The sequence below is a fragment of the Passer montanus genome, unplaced genomic scaffold (genome assembly GCF_014805655.1).
Source record: "Passer montanus isolate IOZ18808 unplaced genomic scaffold, ASM1480565v1 scaffold47, whole genome shotgun sequence".
NCBI classification, from domain to species: domain Eukaryota; kingdom Metazoa; phylum Chordata; class Aves; order Passeriformes; family Passeridae; genus Passer; species Passer montanus.
This window is the reverse complement of record NW_024369596.1, coordinates 5,565,765-5,584,355: the sequence shown is the minus strand read 5'-3', so window position 1 is coordinate 5,584,355 and position 18,591 is coordinate 5,565,765. Positions and strand designations below refer to the sequence as shown.

The 18,591-nt window shown below is 50.7% G+C and overlaps 1 protein-coding gene across 1 annotated transcript; it reads right to left on the bottom strand.

The window, feature by feature from the left end:
- Positions 1 to 374: 374 nt before the first annotated feature.
- DCPS (decapping enzyme, scavenger) lies at positions 375 to 18,563 on the bottom strand. Its single transcript, XM_039721799.1, has 6 exons — positions 18,303 to 18,563; positions 16,867 to 17,035; positions 8,744 to 8,889; positions 6,109 to 6,222; positions 1,628 to 1,738; positions 375 to 821 (listed from the first exon to the last, which is right to left on the bottom strand). The coding sequence occupies exons 1-6, from the start codon at positions 18,528 to 18,530 to the stop codon at positions 555 to 557; spliced, it is 1,035 nt and encodes a 344-aa protein (XP_039577733.1). The 5' UTR covers positions 18,531 to 18,563; the 3' UTR covers positions 375 to 554.
- Positions 18,564 to 18,591: the final 28 nt, after the last annotated feature.

The following is an 18,591-nucleotide window of genomic DNA, read 5'->3' as shown; positions in this document are numbered from 1 at the left end:
AAGCTGTTTCAGACACAGATGACTAAGGAGCAGCAGAGGGGTGCTGGCTCTCAGGCTGGGGACCAGGCAGCACACAGCCAGACAGGAAGGGTGAGGACTCAGGTTAGTCACTGGAGTTCTTTGGAGCACCCCTCCCTGCTCAAGGAAAGCACAATCTCACTCCCAGGGGTAAATCTGTAGAAAAGAAACACATGAAGCTTTCTGAGGATAGCAGGGTTTTTTGGACCTGTCCACCTACCTATTACCCTCTTTGGGCTGACATCAGGGGACAGGTGGAAAAGATGGATGCACAAAGCCACTCCCACCCAAACCCCTCTGCTCACTGCATCCCACAGGCGCCCAGTCTGAGGTAAAATCCAGCACACTCAAAGGGCTTTATTCAATCCGTGTTTTAATGGACTTGAACAGACAACATGGTTTCCATAGCAAAGGATCATCAGCCCCACCTTGTACAAAAACAGAGTTTAAAAACATAAAAGGAACACAACCTTAAAAAAAAAACCCAAAAAAGGGAATTTATTTTAAAAAAATTCTACAAAAACACCTCTGCCTCCTCACACTTTTCCTGCCTCTTGGAACTTCTTGAACAGGGGTTCATCAGCCCGCAGGGGGAAGGTCAGAGCCCGTTTCTGGTAGTACATGGAGTCCATGGCCAGGTTGTCGATGACATCAGCCAGGAGATGGGCTCTCTCCACGGAGCTGCCCGGTGCATCATAGCCCAGGGCAGTGAAATGCACGTGCAGGTGGTGGTAGGAGGGCTGGTAGTGCAGGTAGATCCGCAGCTGGGAGCCGGGCACACCAAAGCGCTTCACGATGGCCTCCTGCAGAGGGGAACAGAGATCAGCACTGGCAAAAACTCGGATGGATGGGGAAGAGCATTTCTGGATGGCAGGAATGGTGTAGAGAAAGGTAAAAGGGAGTTCAGTTCCCTTCCAGCAAGGGAAAGGGGGAAGTTTGGAAGGCCAGAACTCTTCTCCATCCTCCATTTCAGCCTCCAAGGGGACAGAGTGAGGCCTTTGGCTGCCCCACTTTTATCTCTCCACGATGGGATGTGCTATCCACCCCTATCATTTTCCCTTTCACCCTTATCACTCCAACTCATTGGAGAAGTAACAGGGATCCGTTACCAGCCAGTGTAATTAAAGCTATGAACAGCAACAGCAAACTCCGGCACGCCGGCTCCGCTCGCTGCAATCCCCTGACTAATCTCTTAATTAATCTCCTACCTTCCCTAGTGCAATTACTTTCCAAACTCTAACACAGTGAAGGAAAGAGAAGCTACTGCACATCTATCACCCAAACACACCCTGTGGAAAAACACATCAGCCAGTGAGAACAGGCAAGGGATTGGGACAGGGGTGTTAATGTGAAGAGCTCACTGCTAACAGGAAGTACAGAACATTCCTACAGCACCTGGATGTGGCATGATCTGGAGAAGGTGCTGATGGAGAGCAGGAGCCAGGCTGTCCGGGCAGAGAGGGCAACACAGCCCTGTTTCATGACTCACTGTCTCCTGAGGAGCAGTCCCCAGGCAGATGCTGTGCCAGGAAACCCAGGGAGTGCCTTTGCAGAGGCAGCCAAGCTCTCCCTGGCCAGGAGAGCAGCGTGGGACCAGCCTCACACCCACCTTCCCTTCCTGCAGGACGTTCCTCAGCAGCGGGAGGTGCTCGGCCCTCAGGTCCCTCAGAGACTTCAGCTCCCGGCGGTGCACGAGGGCGATCAGGTACAGGTCCTCCATCTGCAGACACAGGGTGGCCATGGAGGGGACACAGAAACAGCACATGGAGACAGCACTGCTTTGGGCCTGACACGCCACTCACAGCTTCCCAGGCTGCTCTAGAAGGATCCTGGTGTCATACAGGGAGATTTGTGCTGCACAGGGATACTCGTGCCATACAGGGACATTTGTGCCATGCAGGGATATCTGTGTTACACAGAGTTATTTGTGCTGCACAGGGACACTTGTGCTGCACAGGGATATTTGTGTTACACAGAGTTATTTGTGCTGCACAGGGATACTTGTGCTGCACAGGGATACTTGTGCCACACAGGGATATTTGTGTTACACAGGGCTATTTGTGCTACACAGGGATACTTGTGTTACACACAGATATTTGTGCCACACAGGGATTCTTGTGTCATACAGGGATATTTGTGTTATAAAGGGATTCTTGTGCCATACAGGGATACTTGTCCTCAACAACCACACGGGGCTGAATCTCCCAGTATGGGATGAGCTCACCCACAATCCCACAACACCTCAAAGCATCATTTCTGGTGAAACTGGGTTTTCTCCAGAAATGACCAGAAGAGAACAGCCTCATCCCAACCCATAAACAGTGGGATCACAAACACTTTCTGAGCTTTAGAGGCAGATGGAGTGATCAGCCCTCTCGTACTGTGAGCACTGCACTCCCTGCTGCCCTTCCACCTTCCCAAGCCCCTCAAAAATGCTTTCTGTGTATGACTGGAGGCTAGAGACCACAAGCAGGCACCCACCAGACATGTGGGGTCACTGAGCCCTGCCAGCACCCCCATGCACAGCCCACACAGTTTCTCAGTGCCAGCTGATACGCAGCACTCTCAGATGAACATTTACAGTGAACCACTGTGGAGACCCAAGAGCCTACTGTGGAGAAAACAACAGTGATGCTCTGGAGAGATGCACCTTGGGCTCCAGGCATTCCCCATAGCTCAGGGTGAACAAAGAAGCTTCCCCCATGGTACTCTGCAGCACCATGTTAATTTGTCCCAGTTCTGCCCTCCCCATTGGCCCACTGGCCTTCCCTACCCCTTTTACTCTTATATGTTCATGTTCTAGAGAGCTCTCCCTTCCCCATCACCCCACTGGTTTGTGTAACCCAGCTCATCCACTCTGGCATTGCCTCTTGGTCCCTTCCGTGGGTACCACCCCTGAGCCCTCAAACCACTGGATCCCTGAGGCTCTCCTGTGCCCCCTCTTTCCCTGTATTTATACCCTGAGCCCTCCTTTGTCTTTGGCCCCTGGACCCCTTCAGCATGTTGGAACTCCTGCCTGGACGCTCATGTGCCCTCCCAGCGGAGCTGCTCTGTATGTGTGTGTGTGAGAGTGTGAGTGAGAGTGTGAGAGTGTGAGAGTGAGTGTGAGAGTGAGTGTGAGAGTGAGTGTGAGAGCGAGTGTGAGAGCGAGTGTGAGAGAGAGTGTGAGAGCGAGTGTGAGAGCGAGTGTGAGAGCGAGTGTGAGAGCGAGTGTGAGAGCGAGTGTGAGAGCGAGTGTGAGAGAGAGGGTGAGAGAGAGTGTGAGAGCGAGTGTGAGAGAGAGTGTGAGAGAGAGTGTGAGAGAGAGTGTGAGAGAGAGAGTGTGAGAGAGAGAGTGTGAGAGAGAGAGTGTGAGAGAGAGAGTGTGAGAGAGAGAGTGTGAGAGAGAGTGTGAGAGTGAGTGTGAGAGAGTGCTGGTGCTCTCGTGGCTCCTGCCTACTGGTCTCAGGGAAGGTTGTGTCCACCACCACCACCATGGACCGCAACAAACCAGAGGGGCTAAAACTGAAACTGAAAACCTCCCCAGTGATAAGCTCTCTACTGGACTGCAACAAACCAGAGGGGCTAAAACTGAAACTGAAAACCTCCCCAGTGATAAGCTCTCTACTTTTCCACTGTGCAAACAGCTGGCCACTTCTGAATCGCATCAGTTCTATAAATAACAATTTTCAAGACCTAATTGATCACAGTACAAACCCAGGGCAGTTAAAATATGTCCCTTGAGCAGCTCTCAGACAAACCTTTGGCATCCCCTGAAGCACTCAGCACATTCAATATTTAACATGACACAAAGTTGTGGATCATTACACTTTAACAAAAATAAAAATCCCAGTCTCCTCCAGCTCAGTTAGTGGCTTTATAATATAAACAGTGGAAAGTAAAGGGTTTGGATATTTGAGATCCAGCAGATCTCTTCAGGGCTGTGAGAAACCCTTTGCAGCTCTTTGGAAACAGACGCTGGTCTCAGAGGATGCTCTCAGGATTCTTCACAAAGCTCTTGAAGCAGGGAGCTGTTCCTGCAGCCAGCCAGCACAGCCATGCTCAGGGCTCCATTTAATTCCCATGCAAAGCTCCAGAAAAAGACAGTGTATCAGCTTGTGCTCTTTGGCTCCAGGCTGGCTGGTGAGAGGAAAAGCAAACAGCTCTTCTGCTTAGAACAACATCTGCATGTTGCTGTTTGAAACAAATAAGCCTGTTGCTAAAAAGGCCTGGAATGATGTCATGCCAGGCATCGCTTCAGGCAACGCCTCAGGGCTCCTGCAGATTTGAAACCAACTCAAAAGTTGTGAAAGAAAAAAAAAAACAGACAAAAACCAAAAAAGCCCAAAAAACCAATTCAAACCGTTATCAAGGTTGGGCAGCAGCACCCAGAAGCTGAGGGCAGCAGATTTCACAGTGCTGAAGGGAATTTCCCCTCCCATCCAGCAGTCTGAAATAACTGCAGGTGAATTCAGAGGATCTGTGGGCCAGGGACTAAAGGAGTGAGGCCACACTGCTAAAAGGACTTCTGAGGGAGAGTCCTGCTGGGAGCTGCATCTCACCTCCCTGATGCCATTCAGCAGCCCTGCCTGTCAGGTGGGATGTGGCAGAAGGAACCAGTGTTCCCCGGGGCTCTGCTCAGTGCCATCAGTCAGGATCAGCTCTGGCTCAGTGCCATCCACAGCCAAGAAGAAATTCCTTGGCTCAAAGGCAACCTGGGTGCTGTCTGCCTGCCTGGGAAGGAGATTGGCAGAGCAAAGGGCCCAGATAGCTCCAGGGATGAGTGGGGTGCAGACAGCAGCCCAGCAGCTGTGGAGAAGTCCAGAAGATCCTGTTCAGCACTCCAAGAGGCAACAGGAACACGGGAAAACCTCCCCTAAGGACAAACCCTACCACTGAGGCACTCCCTGACCACGCCAGCTGGGAGATGTGAATGCAGCAGGTCTCTGGAGAAACCCGAAGCACAAATTTTAGCCCATCTATGATTTTAGCCCAATCTTGATGTGAGTTGCAAAGCCTGGTTGCAGCACACAAGGATATCCACCAAGGCTTTGCTCACAGCCAGGAAAGGGACAGCATGCTGCATGTTTAGGATCCCTAAATATTGCTCCACTGGGAGGGCACTGAGCAGGGCACATCCTGCAAGCTGGACACGTGTCCCCTGTGCTGCAAAATCTCATCAGGAAAAAGGGTGTGTCTCTGGTGACCAAGTGGAAATTCGAGCTTAGTTATCCCATCAGCACTTGACAGGGGATTTTTGGAGTAAGTGATGTGCAAGGAATTCACAGGGAACAGACACTGCCCTGCAGGGACTCCCCGAGACAGCTCAGCTCTGCACCACAAACAGCTGCTCCCTGCACACACACAGGATGGAGCTGCCCACCAGCAGCCTTCTGTTCCCATTTTTTGAGTTTTAATTTCCATTTCTAAGTCTTATTCATACAGCAACTCTCCCCACATGGCCCCTGCAGAAGCATATGAGGATCAGAAACACAATGGGAACTTTTTTTGATGTCACCAACTTCATGGGAGGGGTGTGTGTATGGAGTTTCATCTCCCCAAATTTAAAGCACAAAAGGGAGCCGGAACCCAAGAAATAATTCTCAATTCAGGATTACAGCCTGGTCTTAGAAATCACTTTCACCAAGTGGCCACTTCCACAAGGGGTAAAGCACCTGCTCATCAGCCAAGAATCATCTGTTTAACACTGTGGAGGAGAGTTAATTGCAGCAACCAAAGGATAACACAGCTGCTTGGTTTGCACCTCAAGTCAAGGTTTGCAAAAAAAACAATAAAGAAAAAAGCCCAAAAAACCAGACAAGTTCAGCAGAACAAATACACAGGGTTTTGGTTTGAGCACATCCTGACAACATTTGGGCTAACATGGACGAGTGAAAGTGAATCTAACAAATGCATCTCAGCAGCAGAGAGAACAGCCTGGGTCTGCAGCATCCCTAATCAGCCTGTGCCAAAAGGCCCTGGCAAAGTCATCACTAACAACAGCGTGCACAGAAACCTACTCAGACTCTCTCAGGGTGCTCTTAGTAGTCTGAAAGTGGACATTTCCTCTGGATTACCTTCAGACAGGCAGCATTAGAGGGGCAAACCAACCTGGTTTTGATTCCACTTTAAATCTGGAACCAGAACAAAGCCATTGGAAGGATCTGGGTTTTCATGGACGATTCGATCAGCCTCAGCTTTCTTCTCCAGGATATTATACACCCACTGAAAGAGAAATATGTGATTTATAAATCAGCAGAGAATTAAAAAACACCACCTCAGGTGCATTTAGCCCTAGCTCATGGATTACTGCACCTTCTCTGCAACTAAAATATATAAAAAACCCCACCAATTTTATTTTAAATGACCAAATAATTTGTAATTAATTAGCCATAAAACACCTAATCAACCAATAAACTCCAGAATATTATGAGCACTTCAGTAAAAAGCAGTGGAACCCAGCTCTCGTGAGGCTCAGCAACACCTCTGCAGCACCATGGGGCTCTTTACATCTTTTTTTACCCCCCAAGCTGCAGCAAAATCTTTACAATCAGGTCTGGGAAGGGAACTTGGCTGATTTTGTTCCCTATTCAAAGAGGAAGGAGCAGAGTTGGATGTGGCTCTGGCTGCTGGCAGCTCTCTGTAGGGATTTGAAAGGCCTGTGTTTTTTTGGGCAATGCATGTCTCTTGGCTCCCTGGCTGATTAGAAAACAGCTCACCACTCTTCTTCTTCCATACTTAAGGTTCCAGCCTCCAGGCTGCCTGTAATCCCTGCTCTGGTTATCCCCCCGTGCTCCTCCTGCAAGGCAAAGCACCATTCAGAGAAGAGTAATGGAAATAACCAGGGATAAGTGACAGAGTAAGACCAGAGAAAAGCATCTTTGCTCTCCCTGGCTCCCAGCCTCAGCTCCAGCATCCTTCTTTACACTTCCAAAATGCATGTTATGCTCTAGCTTTAGCCTAGCTTAAGTACTGGACTGGCAAGAGAGTCCTCAGCCAGGTCCCTGGAAGGTGGTAACACAAGGCGGCAGGAAATTGCTAAAGCTTGGAAGCTGAAGATGTTTGGAAACATCATTTTCCTCACCAAATATAGGTCTGAAATATTCTGGCTGCCCCAGGTGGGTAAGGAAGGTGCAGCCAGGTTCACAAATACACCAAATGAGCTGGGCTGGCAGTGCTGTGCACACCAGACACTTTGGGGGAAATCCATCAAGAGTTTCATTAATCTAATAAACACTTAGGATTGCTGCAAACTGACCTGAATACATCTGGAGGGAAAAAACTACTTCTCATCCCTTGATCTGGGATTTTTGGCTTAAATTGCTATCTTTTCTCCTTAGCATCATCTTAGAGATTAGATTCTTCAAGTGATTCTCAAAAATACAACACAAGCTCACTCTGTTCCATAACCCTGGGAGGGAAGTTCAGAGGGAAGCTCAGCAGAAAATGGACATTTGCTTTTTGGGGATTTTAAGCCTGCTCTGATCACAAGTGCCAAGCTATGAGTGCCCTTAATAAGTTCACTGATCAGATGAGCTGAATTTTAAACCCAAGGCTGCCTCATGATGGGCAGATCCTTGGCTGGCTGCTCCTGCTGCTCCCAGCACAAGCCTAGCAAGCAGAACACATGTCCAGGGCTGGCACCACAATAAAACCATTATCCTGAAAGCATCCACACTTTGTATCTTCCAGCAGGAAACACAGATGCCTCTGTAGTCCCCTGGTATTTGTCACCCCTCACATTTCCCCTTCCACTTGGCAAAAGCGGTTGGATAAAGACAAGGAACAGCATTATTAAATCCCAGAGGTCAAGGACTGACCATGATTTCTCAGCAGATGCTCCTGATGGTCACCAGGAACATGTTTCCATGTACTGAAACCAGCTCACAGGCATTTGGGGCAAGAGGCAGAGTGAAAGCTCAAACAATTCCTAAAGGCAGCTGCTACACAAAGAAACATAAGAAATTTGGGAGCAAAAGCACAGAGACAATATTTCATGAAGGCTGTGGCCTGGAAGACATACACACTTGCCTTTCTCCAGGTAATAAATGCTGCAGTTTAAGGCAGCAGGAAAGATGGGGGAAGGTAGGGGGGAGCATCCAAGGCTCCTGGTTAGTTTTGGGGAGTTATTTTTAATGGAGAGCCTCAGCAGCCCCAGGATTTGGTTGATTCCCCCTTCTGCAAAGGCTGGCATGAATTGATCCCTACAGACTTGTATTCCTTTGATCTCTAAAGGAGAAAGACAGGGAGATGAACAGTCAAAAAGGATAAAGCCAAGGAAAAAGCTGCGGCTGCCTGGAGCAAGTAGAACACTAAAAGTAACAGTTTCACCACATGGAATATGGACTGAGGGGCTGAATGGTAGGAGGAGTGAGTTGTGATGCAGAACATTCTGTTCCTTTCCATTTCCACAACAACCCAGAGACTCCTAAGAAGCCCAGTGAACAACACTCAGGAAGTCAACCTTGGAAAGGAGAAAAAGCTCAGAGTTTCTCCACAAACCTTGGGAAAGACAACTTGAAGTCCAGCTCCAAGGCAAACATTTTTCTGCAAAAATGGAAAAGGTTGTCCCAGCCAACCAAGTAAGAGGGGACAGCACCACAGAGCTGACAGCACAACCAACAGGGAGATGGGGCAGAACACTCCCAGCTCTCCAGCCTGGGCTTCAGAGAAGCCTTCTGACAGCAGTTTTGAGAGAGGAAACCAAAGACATCTGTGTCTGCAGGAGAGGGCGTGGCAGCCGTACCTGGATGCTGAAGCTCTGGGACTGGATGAAGGGCAGGGTTATGTTCTTGTAATCCTCCCAGGTTTCACGGATGAGGTGCACTTCCTGACGGAGATACTTCTGGATGTGTTTCTCCGTGGCAGGGTACACCACTGTGGCTTTGATCTCTAGGAACAAACACGTTGACTGAGTTACCAACCACACTGCTTCCGTCAGTCCCCAGCAAATCTGTTTTCCCTTCCAAAAAAAGCCACACTAAGACATTTTGAAGAGAGGGTGCAGGAGAACGGACATGGAAAGCAAACAAGTGCTTTAACCTCCTGCACTGCTGCTGCTTTTCTGAAGGAAGGAAAAGCCAAGGGCACAGCCAGGGCCTGTCTTTCCAGTTCAGGTGCAGGAGTTTGCTGTCTGAGTTTTTCCACACTTGCTCTTTCACGCCTATTAGCAACATTGGGGCAGAGGTGGGGCTCCCAGGGCAGTGTTTATGTGCAGTCAACAACCAGGACAGAAACACCACCCTGGGGACAGAGACACATCTTCTTCATACTTAAATTCAAAGCTCACAGGACGCACCCAGCAACTTCATCCAGCCACAAAACCAGATGAACTCCAAGGAGTAGCTTCTTCTCAGAGCTCAGTCAGAGTGCTTGGCCTCGAGCCCCAAGTACAGGAGGCAAAGAAGTCAAGGGCACAGGGACAGATCCAGAGCAAGCAATGTGAGCTGACAGGTCAACACAGCTCAGGATGAGCCAAGGGAAGAGGGCTGAGTGACCCTCTGCCCACAAAAACCAGTATTTACCCCGGCAAAAAGAAAACATCTTCTGTTTGCCTCAAGATTGGAACTTTGCTGTGTAATTTCTGTGGCACTGAACAGGATGCAAGTGCTCACCTTGTCAACCTGGCAGCTGTGATGCCAGCAGCAGCACATCCTACTCACAGGGCCAAAACACACGGAGAACATCCGTCTTTGGCCACGATCGGATGTGTGATACGGAGCCTGCCACAGCTCCAAGGTGCTCCAAGGGCACAGGAGTGTCTCTGCCTTCCTAGCTGATACAGAGCTGCTATAAACTTCAGTGCACAAAGGAGAAAAACCTGAGCCTGACCAAACCCCAGGCAGAACAGACTGAGGCAAGTGACTGGGGCACTGTGAACACTGCAGTCTGTGCCCAGGGTCTGCCACAGGCAGCCACGGGCTGCACACACAGCAGGGCACCAAAGCTGTGCTTCAAGCCTTAAGTACGTACACAGGCTAGCTAGGCACTGAATACAAACACCTATTTGTTCCCAGAGCCAGGATTTAGGATGGTTTGAGTCTTTTTTAGTTTTCTGCTTTCTGTTTTTTTAAGGTCAGCACTGCACAATCTGAGAGACTCTGCCTTTTCATTCCATGCCAAACCCAGCTTAATGAAATCCACAGGAAAATGCTGGTAACATGAAATATGAAAATGCAAACCACAAGGGCAGTCTGGTCTGATTCCCACCATACACATGTTCAAACAAGGTTGTTTTCCAGGACTCAATTAGCACTTCTAGCAGGATGATGTAATACCAAAGAAAAAAAGACAAGGCTGTAGCTCTCTTCACTTAAAAAGATCAGCAAAGCACTAGGGAGAAAACAAAAAAGGCAAAAGATAAAATACCACAGCCAGCCTCAGGCTGAAACCTTCACAATTTGATTTTATACCCCAAAAATAGAGCAAGAACTGCAGCAAAAGCCCCTCAGTGCTGGGTGGTGATAACCACAGTGCGTGGGGGTGCAGGGGACCCATAATGGCTTCCCTGGCACCTCCCCAACTTGGGGGTGGCTGCTCAGGGTGCTTTAAACGAGAGATCATAGGACTCCTTAATGTGCAGCTGCAGCTGAGCAGATGTTTGCAAGAGAAGGCAGGGGAAAGGCTGCGGTTCACTTATGATTATTTCCCTTCTAAAGGTCTCATCAACCCCAAAATGCCCCAGCGATGCTAATTAGCATCAATCACTGCAGCCAGAGAGGCTGTTTGATACCTGCTCAGAGCCTGACAGTCCTTAGGAGCTGCACACAGGATGCCAAGTCACAGCTGAGCCCAGACTCGGCTGCAGGAAACATCCACAGCGAGACCAGGCTCGCCCCAAAATCCTTCCAGTGCTGGCACACGGCCACGCTCCGGTTTCCAAGTCTGCTCCTGGCAGGCTCCACATGCACTGGAGCAGCACGTAGGCTGTGGGGCACCCAAAACCTGCCCCGGCCTGGAAATGGGGGTAGGGAACCACCAGACACGTGATGTGGGTTTCTAAGCTGGCTGAAGCATCAGGGATTGTCTCTGCTCACATCTGAGTCACATCAGCCAGGCTGTTCTCGAACGCCGGCCCGGGGCCACCACACAGCATCTGTGGTTTATTCTGGAAGGCAGGGCTGACCATCAGCTAACTGGAGGTTATAAAAAGCCAGGAGGTTCAATTGAAGGAACCTGGATGAGCAGGAGGCAGAACAACTGCCCAGGCTGGTCACTCTATGACAGGCACTTGAGAGGAAACTGCCCAGGAGAAAAGGAGACTCAGATGGACCAGAAAAACACTTCTCCCCTCTCCTGCTAAAAACAAGAGAGGAAAACACAACCCAAGACAAAAGGAAAACCAGAACACCATTTGGGGAACTTAAGGGAAAAAAGGCTGGAGGCAGCTGCTGTCAGGAGAGGATGAAATATGAGCAGACAGAGCTCGCGCAGGTAAGAAAGGGCACACTGAGCTCACTAAGGATGCCTCACCCCTTCTCGTGCCCCAGGCTCTGCCAAAATCCCCCTCCAGCTCAGCACATCAGGGAGGAGAGGCCTCACACTCTCTTCTCCCTCCCCACTGCAGCATTAACACCTAATGCCAGCCTGTTTTAGACAGATGTAACCCTGCCAGGGAGCCAGGAGAAGCACACAGGGTGGGCACAACCTATTTCTCCTTTTGGGCAGGGGTGCTTTTTCTTCTCTTTGCTAGCAGGAAGAGGAGCTTTCATTTATAAGCTCCCTAATCAACCTCATCAAGAGGTGCAGGAAGGTGCCAAGGCTGGGGAACAACAGGCAAGTCGACATTTGAGCTCTTGCAGGTTTTTTTTCTCTTTCCTGCTGCACCCAGCTCTGAGCTGTCTTCTCACCATCAGCACCTTGGATGCAGCCCTAACTAAATATACAATGCCCTAAGTAAATATGTAACACACAACCTCCCCTTCTGCATGAACAGTCTCTATTTGGTTTTATTGTTACAACTGCAGAGGGGTCACACAGGAGCACCGGATTCCAACCCAGCCCCAGCCAGGTGTGCCCATGGCTTTGTCCCAAACAGCTGGGGCACTCTTAAGTGAATGAATTAAAGCTGCAAAGGATAAAGCCTGCAAGAGCTCACAGTTTCCAAGGCCAGCACATGCCAGGGCAAGCCAAGCATGCTGCCAGGGACTCAGCTAAGGCTGCCTGGCCCCTGGGGCTCATGCCAGGACTTGGGGGGCTCAGTGGACTTTAGCTGCAACAGGCACTGCAAAGAAGAAAGTTGCAGTTTACCATGCCTGCAAACACACAGTAAAGTACAATGACACCTCCCACCATCCTCCAAACCACCCCACATGTTCCCACAGCTTCAGGCTCGAGCTTTTTGTTTTAAGTGTAAATGCAAGAAGTTTCCTTGGCTGAGCAAACCCCAGAGGCAGCCAAAGCATGGAGACGCAGGGAGAAGAACCAGCCTTCCCACTGCAGCTCCTGCAAGTTTCTCCAGCTCCTCACTGCCTGAAACCAGACTCTTCTGGGATGTGGATTACTTCCTGCATGACTGAAAACTTTCCTTCCACATTCTCCCATTTCTCCCACAATTTCTCCACCCCATGTTGGAGCAATGGAGACAGAGCTTCTCACGTTGTGCTTGTTTTAAGATGTTTTTATCTTAAGATAAAAAGATAAGAAGCTTAGGCCTGCAGCCAAGGAGCAAAGACTCCTTAGAGAACTGATAAGAGCCCTTCAACCACACCAGCACAGCTTTGGAGAAACACAGTCCCACAGCAGCCAGGCATGAAGGGGCTGCTTTCTGCCAATAACATCAAGCTCTCCTTGGCAATGGGTGTGAGGAATTAGATGTTATCAGGCAACATGCACATTGAACCATCTGGCTTTTACCGAAGGGGCTGCTTTCTGCCAACATCAAGCTCTCCTTGGCAAATGGGTGTGAGGAATTAGATGTTATCAGGCAACATGCACATTGAACCATCTGGCTTTTACAATCCAACCTTTGGTAGTCAGATAATGCTTCCCTTTCTGTGAAATCAGCCCTTGCTCTCCCTGCAGGGGAAAGCCAAGGCTGGGGGCTCCTCTCACATCTAGGCTTAAGCTGCCTCTTAAATCAAGGCAATATCCAGAAAGTGGCCCTAAAATAAGATGCACATGGCCTGCCTTTGGTAGCAGCACAGTCACATCAGCTCTGATACACTACTCCCCACAAATTCACAAAGTCTCCTCCCCTCACTCCACAGGTTTGGGTTGCCCTTCAGACAAACTCTGACCATTTACTGGCTTGTCTGCAAATGTTATTTCCCATTTTAGCCTTGACACATGCAGTAAAATCAATGAGATGAGCCAGACTCATCTGGTGCTGCCTTCACACCAGTGTGCTCCCAGACCTAAAAATCTCATCAGAGTGAAATTCATCTTCCCCGAGTGAAATGTCTCTTCTGAGGTCAGAGGGGAGTCATTTGCTCAAGTAACATGCTTTGGCCTCCCTTTCCCTGTGTCACCACACAAACAAGTCATCATTGCATGGGGTCTGTGCTGGTTTGACTGCACAGAGGGAGCAGCACCTGACACTCTTCACAGAATCACTGGGTTGGAAGAAACTTTCAAGATCATCGAGTCCAACCCATGCCCCAACACCTCAACTAAACCCTGGCACCCAGTGCCACATCCAGGCTTTGTTAAACACACCCAGGGATGGTGACTGCACCACCTCCCTGGGCAGCCATTCCAGAGCTTTATCACTCTTTCTGAAATAAATAAATAAATCCTGATATCCAACCTGCATTTCCCCTGGCACAGCTTAAGGCTGCATGCTCTGGTTCTGTCAGTGCTGCATGGAGAAAGAGACCAACTCCACCTCACTACAACCTCCTTTCAGGAAGGAAAAGAGGCCTATCTCTTTTGTAGAGAGTGATAAGGTCACCCCCGCGTCTCCTTTTCTCCAGGCTAAACAGCCCCAGCTCCCTCAGTCTTTCCTCACAGGGTTTGTGTTCCCAGCCCCTCATCAGCCTCATTGCCCTTCTCTGGACCTTCTCCAGGACCCTCCACATCCTTCCCAAACTGAGGGGCCAGAACTGGACACAGCACTCAAGGTGAGGCCTCACCACTGCCAAGAACAGGGGAAGGATGACCTCCCTGCTCCGCTGGCCAACACGGAGGTGGGGAAAGAGTGTCCATTTCCAGCTGAATGAAGAGCCCCTGGTACTTGGGAGCACAGAGGCAGCATTGAGAAACACGCTCTGCAGGCAGCTCCTCATGGCATCAGCACGAGTTACTCACAGTCACCACTTCCTCTGTCTTGAGGTCTATCTTACCTCAGAAGCAAGAGGCTGAGTGTGGCAGGGTTCAGCTGCCCAGGGTGCTGTGAAATCCCCCAGGTAAATTCCTTCATCACACAAGACAGGACTGTTCCACAAAACTCCTTAATGCCAAAGTCTGGCCTTTTCTACAAAATATTTTACTGCATCTTGTACCCGAGTGTAAACTTGCAAGGACCAGGAGATAAAACCCTGTAACTCTAACCCTGCAACTAAGGAGCCAACAGACCCTGTGCAAGGACTCCCTGGGTCTCCAATTATCACTGGACATCCCAGGTCAGTCAAACCCTTACAGGCAATTCCTCCTGTTTAGGTTTTTAACCCACATTCCTCATATCACTACATCCTTGGGCTGACTCAGCTCCAAAGGGTGATTTCCTTCCCCCTGTGACACACAGGGCTGTTTGCCCAGTGCCAGCTGCTCACCAGCAGCTCATGCAATGTGCCCACCAAACAGCTATTTGCTGCTAACTGCTTCAAAAGAAGCCTCCTTGCTCTCCACTCTGACTCGGGGAGCCTGGACAGCAGCTCCAGGGTCTACAGCCCCCTCCTGATCTCCTGCTTGGGGCTGCTCAGCATCCAGAACGACTTAAGGGGTGCCAAGGAGAGGGGTGGGAAGCAAAGACGCACCACTGGGTAATATTACAAATATTGCAAAAAATTACCTTTTAAAGACAGATTTAAAAGTCATTAAAAAGATAAAGCTCAGCAGAAGAAAGCCAGAGGCTTCTTCCCCATTCAAACATGCAGGAGGGGTTTTGCACCTGGCATAAGCCTTAAACAAAACAAGGAATTCTGTTGTCAGAGCAGTGTGGTGTAATTTACACAAGTGCTGTGAGGAAGGCAAAGCAGGGCTGAGCTGGAGGCAGCCCAGGGGATTTCAGTCTTGCAATGCCACCTCGTGGGAATCACTGCAACTCCTGCAGGGCTGGAATACAGCAGGCACCCAAGCAGGAGCTTTCCCAGCTAAGAAAGAGGGGCTTTAACGTCTTCCAACAACACCCGTGGTGTTATGGTGTTTTCCTCAGACTGAAACTCACAGTTTGTAACAACAAAATCTTTAATTTTGAGTCCTTCACAGGAGAAAGGAGTTTTGCACAATTCAAGCTGACAAATCCAGACAATGCTCCCTCCCACACCGTGGGAACAGAGCTAAAACAAGAGCATTTTTGGAAAGGCACATCAAACATCCTGAAAATTTAACTTGGCCCTGTAACAACATCTTACTTAAGGGACTCAGATTAATTTTGACTATTAAACCTGTTTGGCTGTTGTGTTTATGAAAGCATCAACGTGGAATTTATCACTGCACGTCTGGAATTTAAATATATACCAGCATTCACATGGAATTAATTGTGGAAGGTGATTCAGCTCCACTCAGGTGAGACCCCACCTGCAGGGCTGCCTCCAGCTCGGGGGTCCTCAGCACAGGAAGAACATGGAGCCACTGGAGCAAGTCCAGAGGAGGCCATGGAGATGCCCTGATTGAAACAGCTCTGCTCTGGAGACAGGCTGGGAGAGCTGGGGGTGTTCAGCCTGGAGAGGAAAAGGCTCTGGGGAGACCTGAGAGCCCCTGCCAGCACCTAAATGGGTTCCAGGAGAGCTGGAGAGGGACTGGGGACAAGGGATGGAGGGACAGGACACAGGGAATGGCTCCCCAGAGCAGCTGTGGCTGCCCCTGGATCCCTGGCAGTGCCCAAGGCCAGGCTGGATGGGGCTGGGAGCAGCCTGGGACAGTGGAAGGTGTCTCTGCCATGGCAGAGGGCTGCAACAGGACAAGCTTTAAGGTCCCTTCCAACCCAAAACAGTCTGGGATTTGTGGTGAAACTGAAGTGCCCAAAGACCAGCCCAGCTCTCCAGTGGCAGCTGGAAAGCACCACCACTGCAGGACACCTTCCCACTGGGACCAGAGTCCCCTCCACAGGGTGAGAGCCTTCCACTGCAGCTCCCCAGCCTGCCCATCAGTCCTTGTCATACTTGGTTATCAACAGTTTTGTAACACACAGATGTGTGAAATCTTCAGGGGGGTGGGGCTCATCTGCCCCAGCACTTGAGGTTATCAGCACTTAAATCCTCCCCCAATAGAAACTGCCTGTCCTTACCAGGTGACAAAAAAGCCCATGAGATGCCACCGTGGGATGAATAGCTACCTGCATGTGCCCTGCAGACTGTTCCAAGAGAAACAATCTGGAGGGAGACAACTCCTTCTCACCCAAGAGCACTGAGAGCACTGACAGGCACCCACAGGGAGCCCTCACACCCCTGAGCCTTTCTGCACCTCCATGTACAAGGTCATCAGTGCATGGCCATTCAGTGCCCCATCAGCTGAGCCCCCTGCCATGGCATGGGAAAAAGGGGATGAAACAGGGCAGCATTCAAAGCCTCACACGAGACATGGCAACAACCCACTGACCTCCCCACTGGGCCAGGGGTGCTCTGTCACCAAGCCACAGGCGGGGTGGCACAGCCAGGTGCAGCAGTGGCACGTGCCCATCTCAGTGCACCCTCCCCTCTGGAATGGGCAGGAGCCATATCCTGGCATGCCAGCTGCCCTCCCAGCACCCTGGGCAGTCAGGGCACTCACCACTCAGCTCCGGGGGAGGGCTCAGGTAGAAGGTGCAGTAAATGTCATTGTGCATCTGCAGCTCTGCGTGCATGGGCTTCTTCAGCAGGTCTGGGATCTTCTCCTCCTGGAAAGGAGTCTTTTCCAGGATGACTACAGCATCTGTGCCCTCTCCAGAGAGGCCAATCCTCTGGAATACAAATGGATAAAGTCATCAGCAACACAGATCCAGCAGTGGGTGGACAGTCTGAGGTCAGGGATCATGGCAGACACCTCACAGTCCCCCAACAGGCCACACACCCATCCAAAAATAAATAGCACAATTGCCCAGAAGCACAGCAGGAATGTGCTCCCCCCCACCAGGGAACACAGGTGGTTTTTGGGGGAGCAGGGCATGTGGGCAATGACTCAGGCCATCTGCACCTCCCCGGATGCTCCCAGGTTTCCTGCTGACCCACAGCACCAATTTAATCTCTGGCACTTCCCAGGAAGAGGGCAAAGGCAGGCGTGGGGGTTTGCATCAGTCAGGGAGCAAGTTCTGGGGCAGGGGGCACTCACTGCTGCCCTGCTCCAAGGAACCACAGCTCCCAATCCAGTGGCCTCAGCGTGCTGGCTTTGGGAGGTGCTGGGTGTGGAACATCCCCCAGCCTCACTCCTGTCCCTACAAGACTCAGGTGAGGCCTCAGCACACCACCTGGGCTCACCTGGGACTCCCAAGCCTGTCAGCTTGAGAAGATGTGTGCTAATGCCTCTACAAACAATTTGATAGGTGTCAATGTCTTTGAAATGGGTCTTAATGTCTCTATCGACTTTGGACAGTTTGGCTCCTGAATCAGACACAGGTCTGCACGAGCCTGAAGTTCTGAACTTTGGGGAAAATGCCAGGTTTAAGGGGGATATGGGGCAGGTGGTTTGGGAAGGCTGTACCTCCCCAGTAGCTCAGCCAATGGGGAAAGGAAGAGGGCAACATGGCCGGGAGTCAGGATTAAAGGGAGGCTGCCTTCCAAAACCTGCGAAAAGAAAAAAAAAGAAAAAATCCTGCAGGCATGTGGCCCAGTGGACCCTCTCACTGCATTCAAATAAAGCTGAAGGACTCCTCTATCTCCTTTTAAACGTAAACCTCTGGCGTTTGTGGATTTTCCTGACAGGCTCACAGGGCAGAGCAGGTCTGTGCCCGGCTCAGTTACAGCAGCAGCCGACTCGAAAGGCAACTGTGGCCAGGAATTAGGATAAAAGGGAGGCTGCCTTCCAGAACTGCGAAAAGAAAAAAAAAAAAAAGAAAAAATCCTGCGGGTATGTGGCCCAGTGGACTCTCTCACTGCATTCAAATAATGCTGAAGGACTCCTCTATCTCCTTTTAAACGTAAACCTCTGGCGTTTGTGGATTTTCCTGACAGGCTCACAGGGCAGAGCAGGTCTGTGCCCGGCTCAGTTACAGCAGCAGCCGACTCGAGAGCCTCCGCGTGCAGGAAGACGATCTTGTCCCTCGCCGACTCCCGCAGGACGCGCCGCACCCGCAGGTCCGACAGCGTGAAGGCGGCGGCGGCGGCGCCACCCTCAGTGGCGGCCCCGCCATTTTTCTTCTCCTCCTCCTCGCGCTTCCTCTTCGGCTGTGGGCCCTCCGCCATGGCTCGCGCCCGCCCCCGCACTGCGCACGCGCGGCGCCTCTGGGCGCGCTGGGACATGGCGCCCCCTGGCGGCTCGGAGGTCGCGCAGCCCCGCCGCTCCCTCTCCCACAAGCGCCCG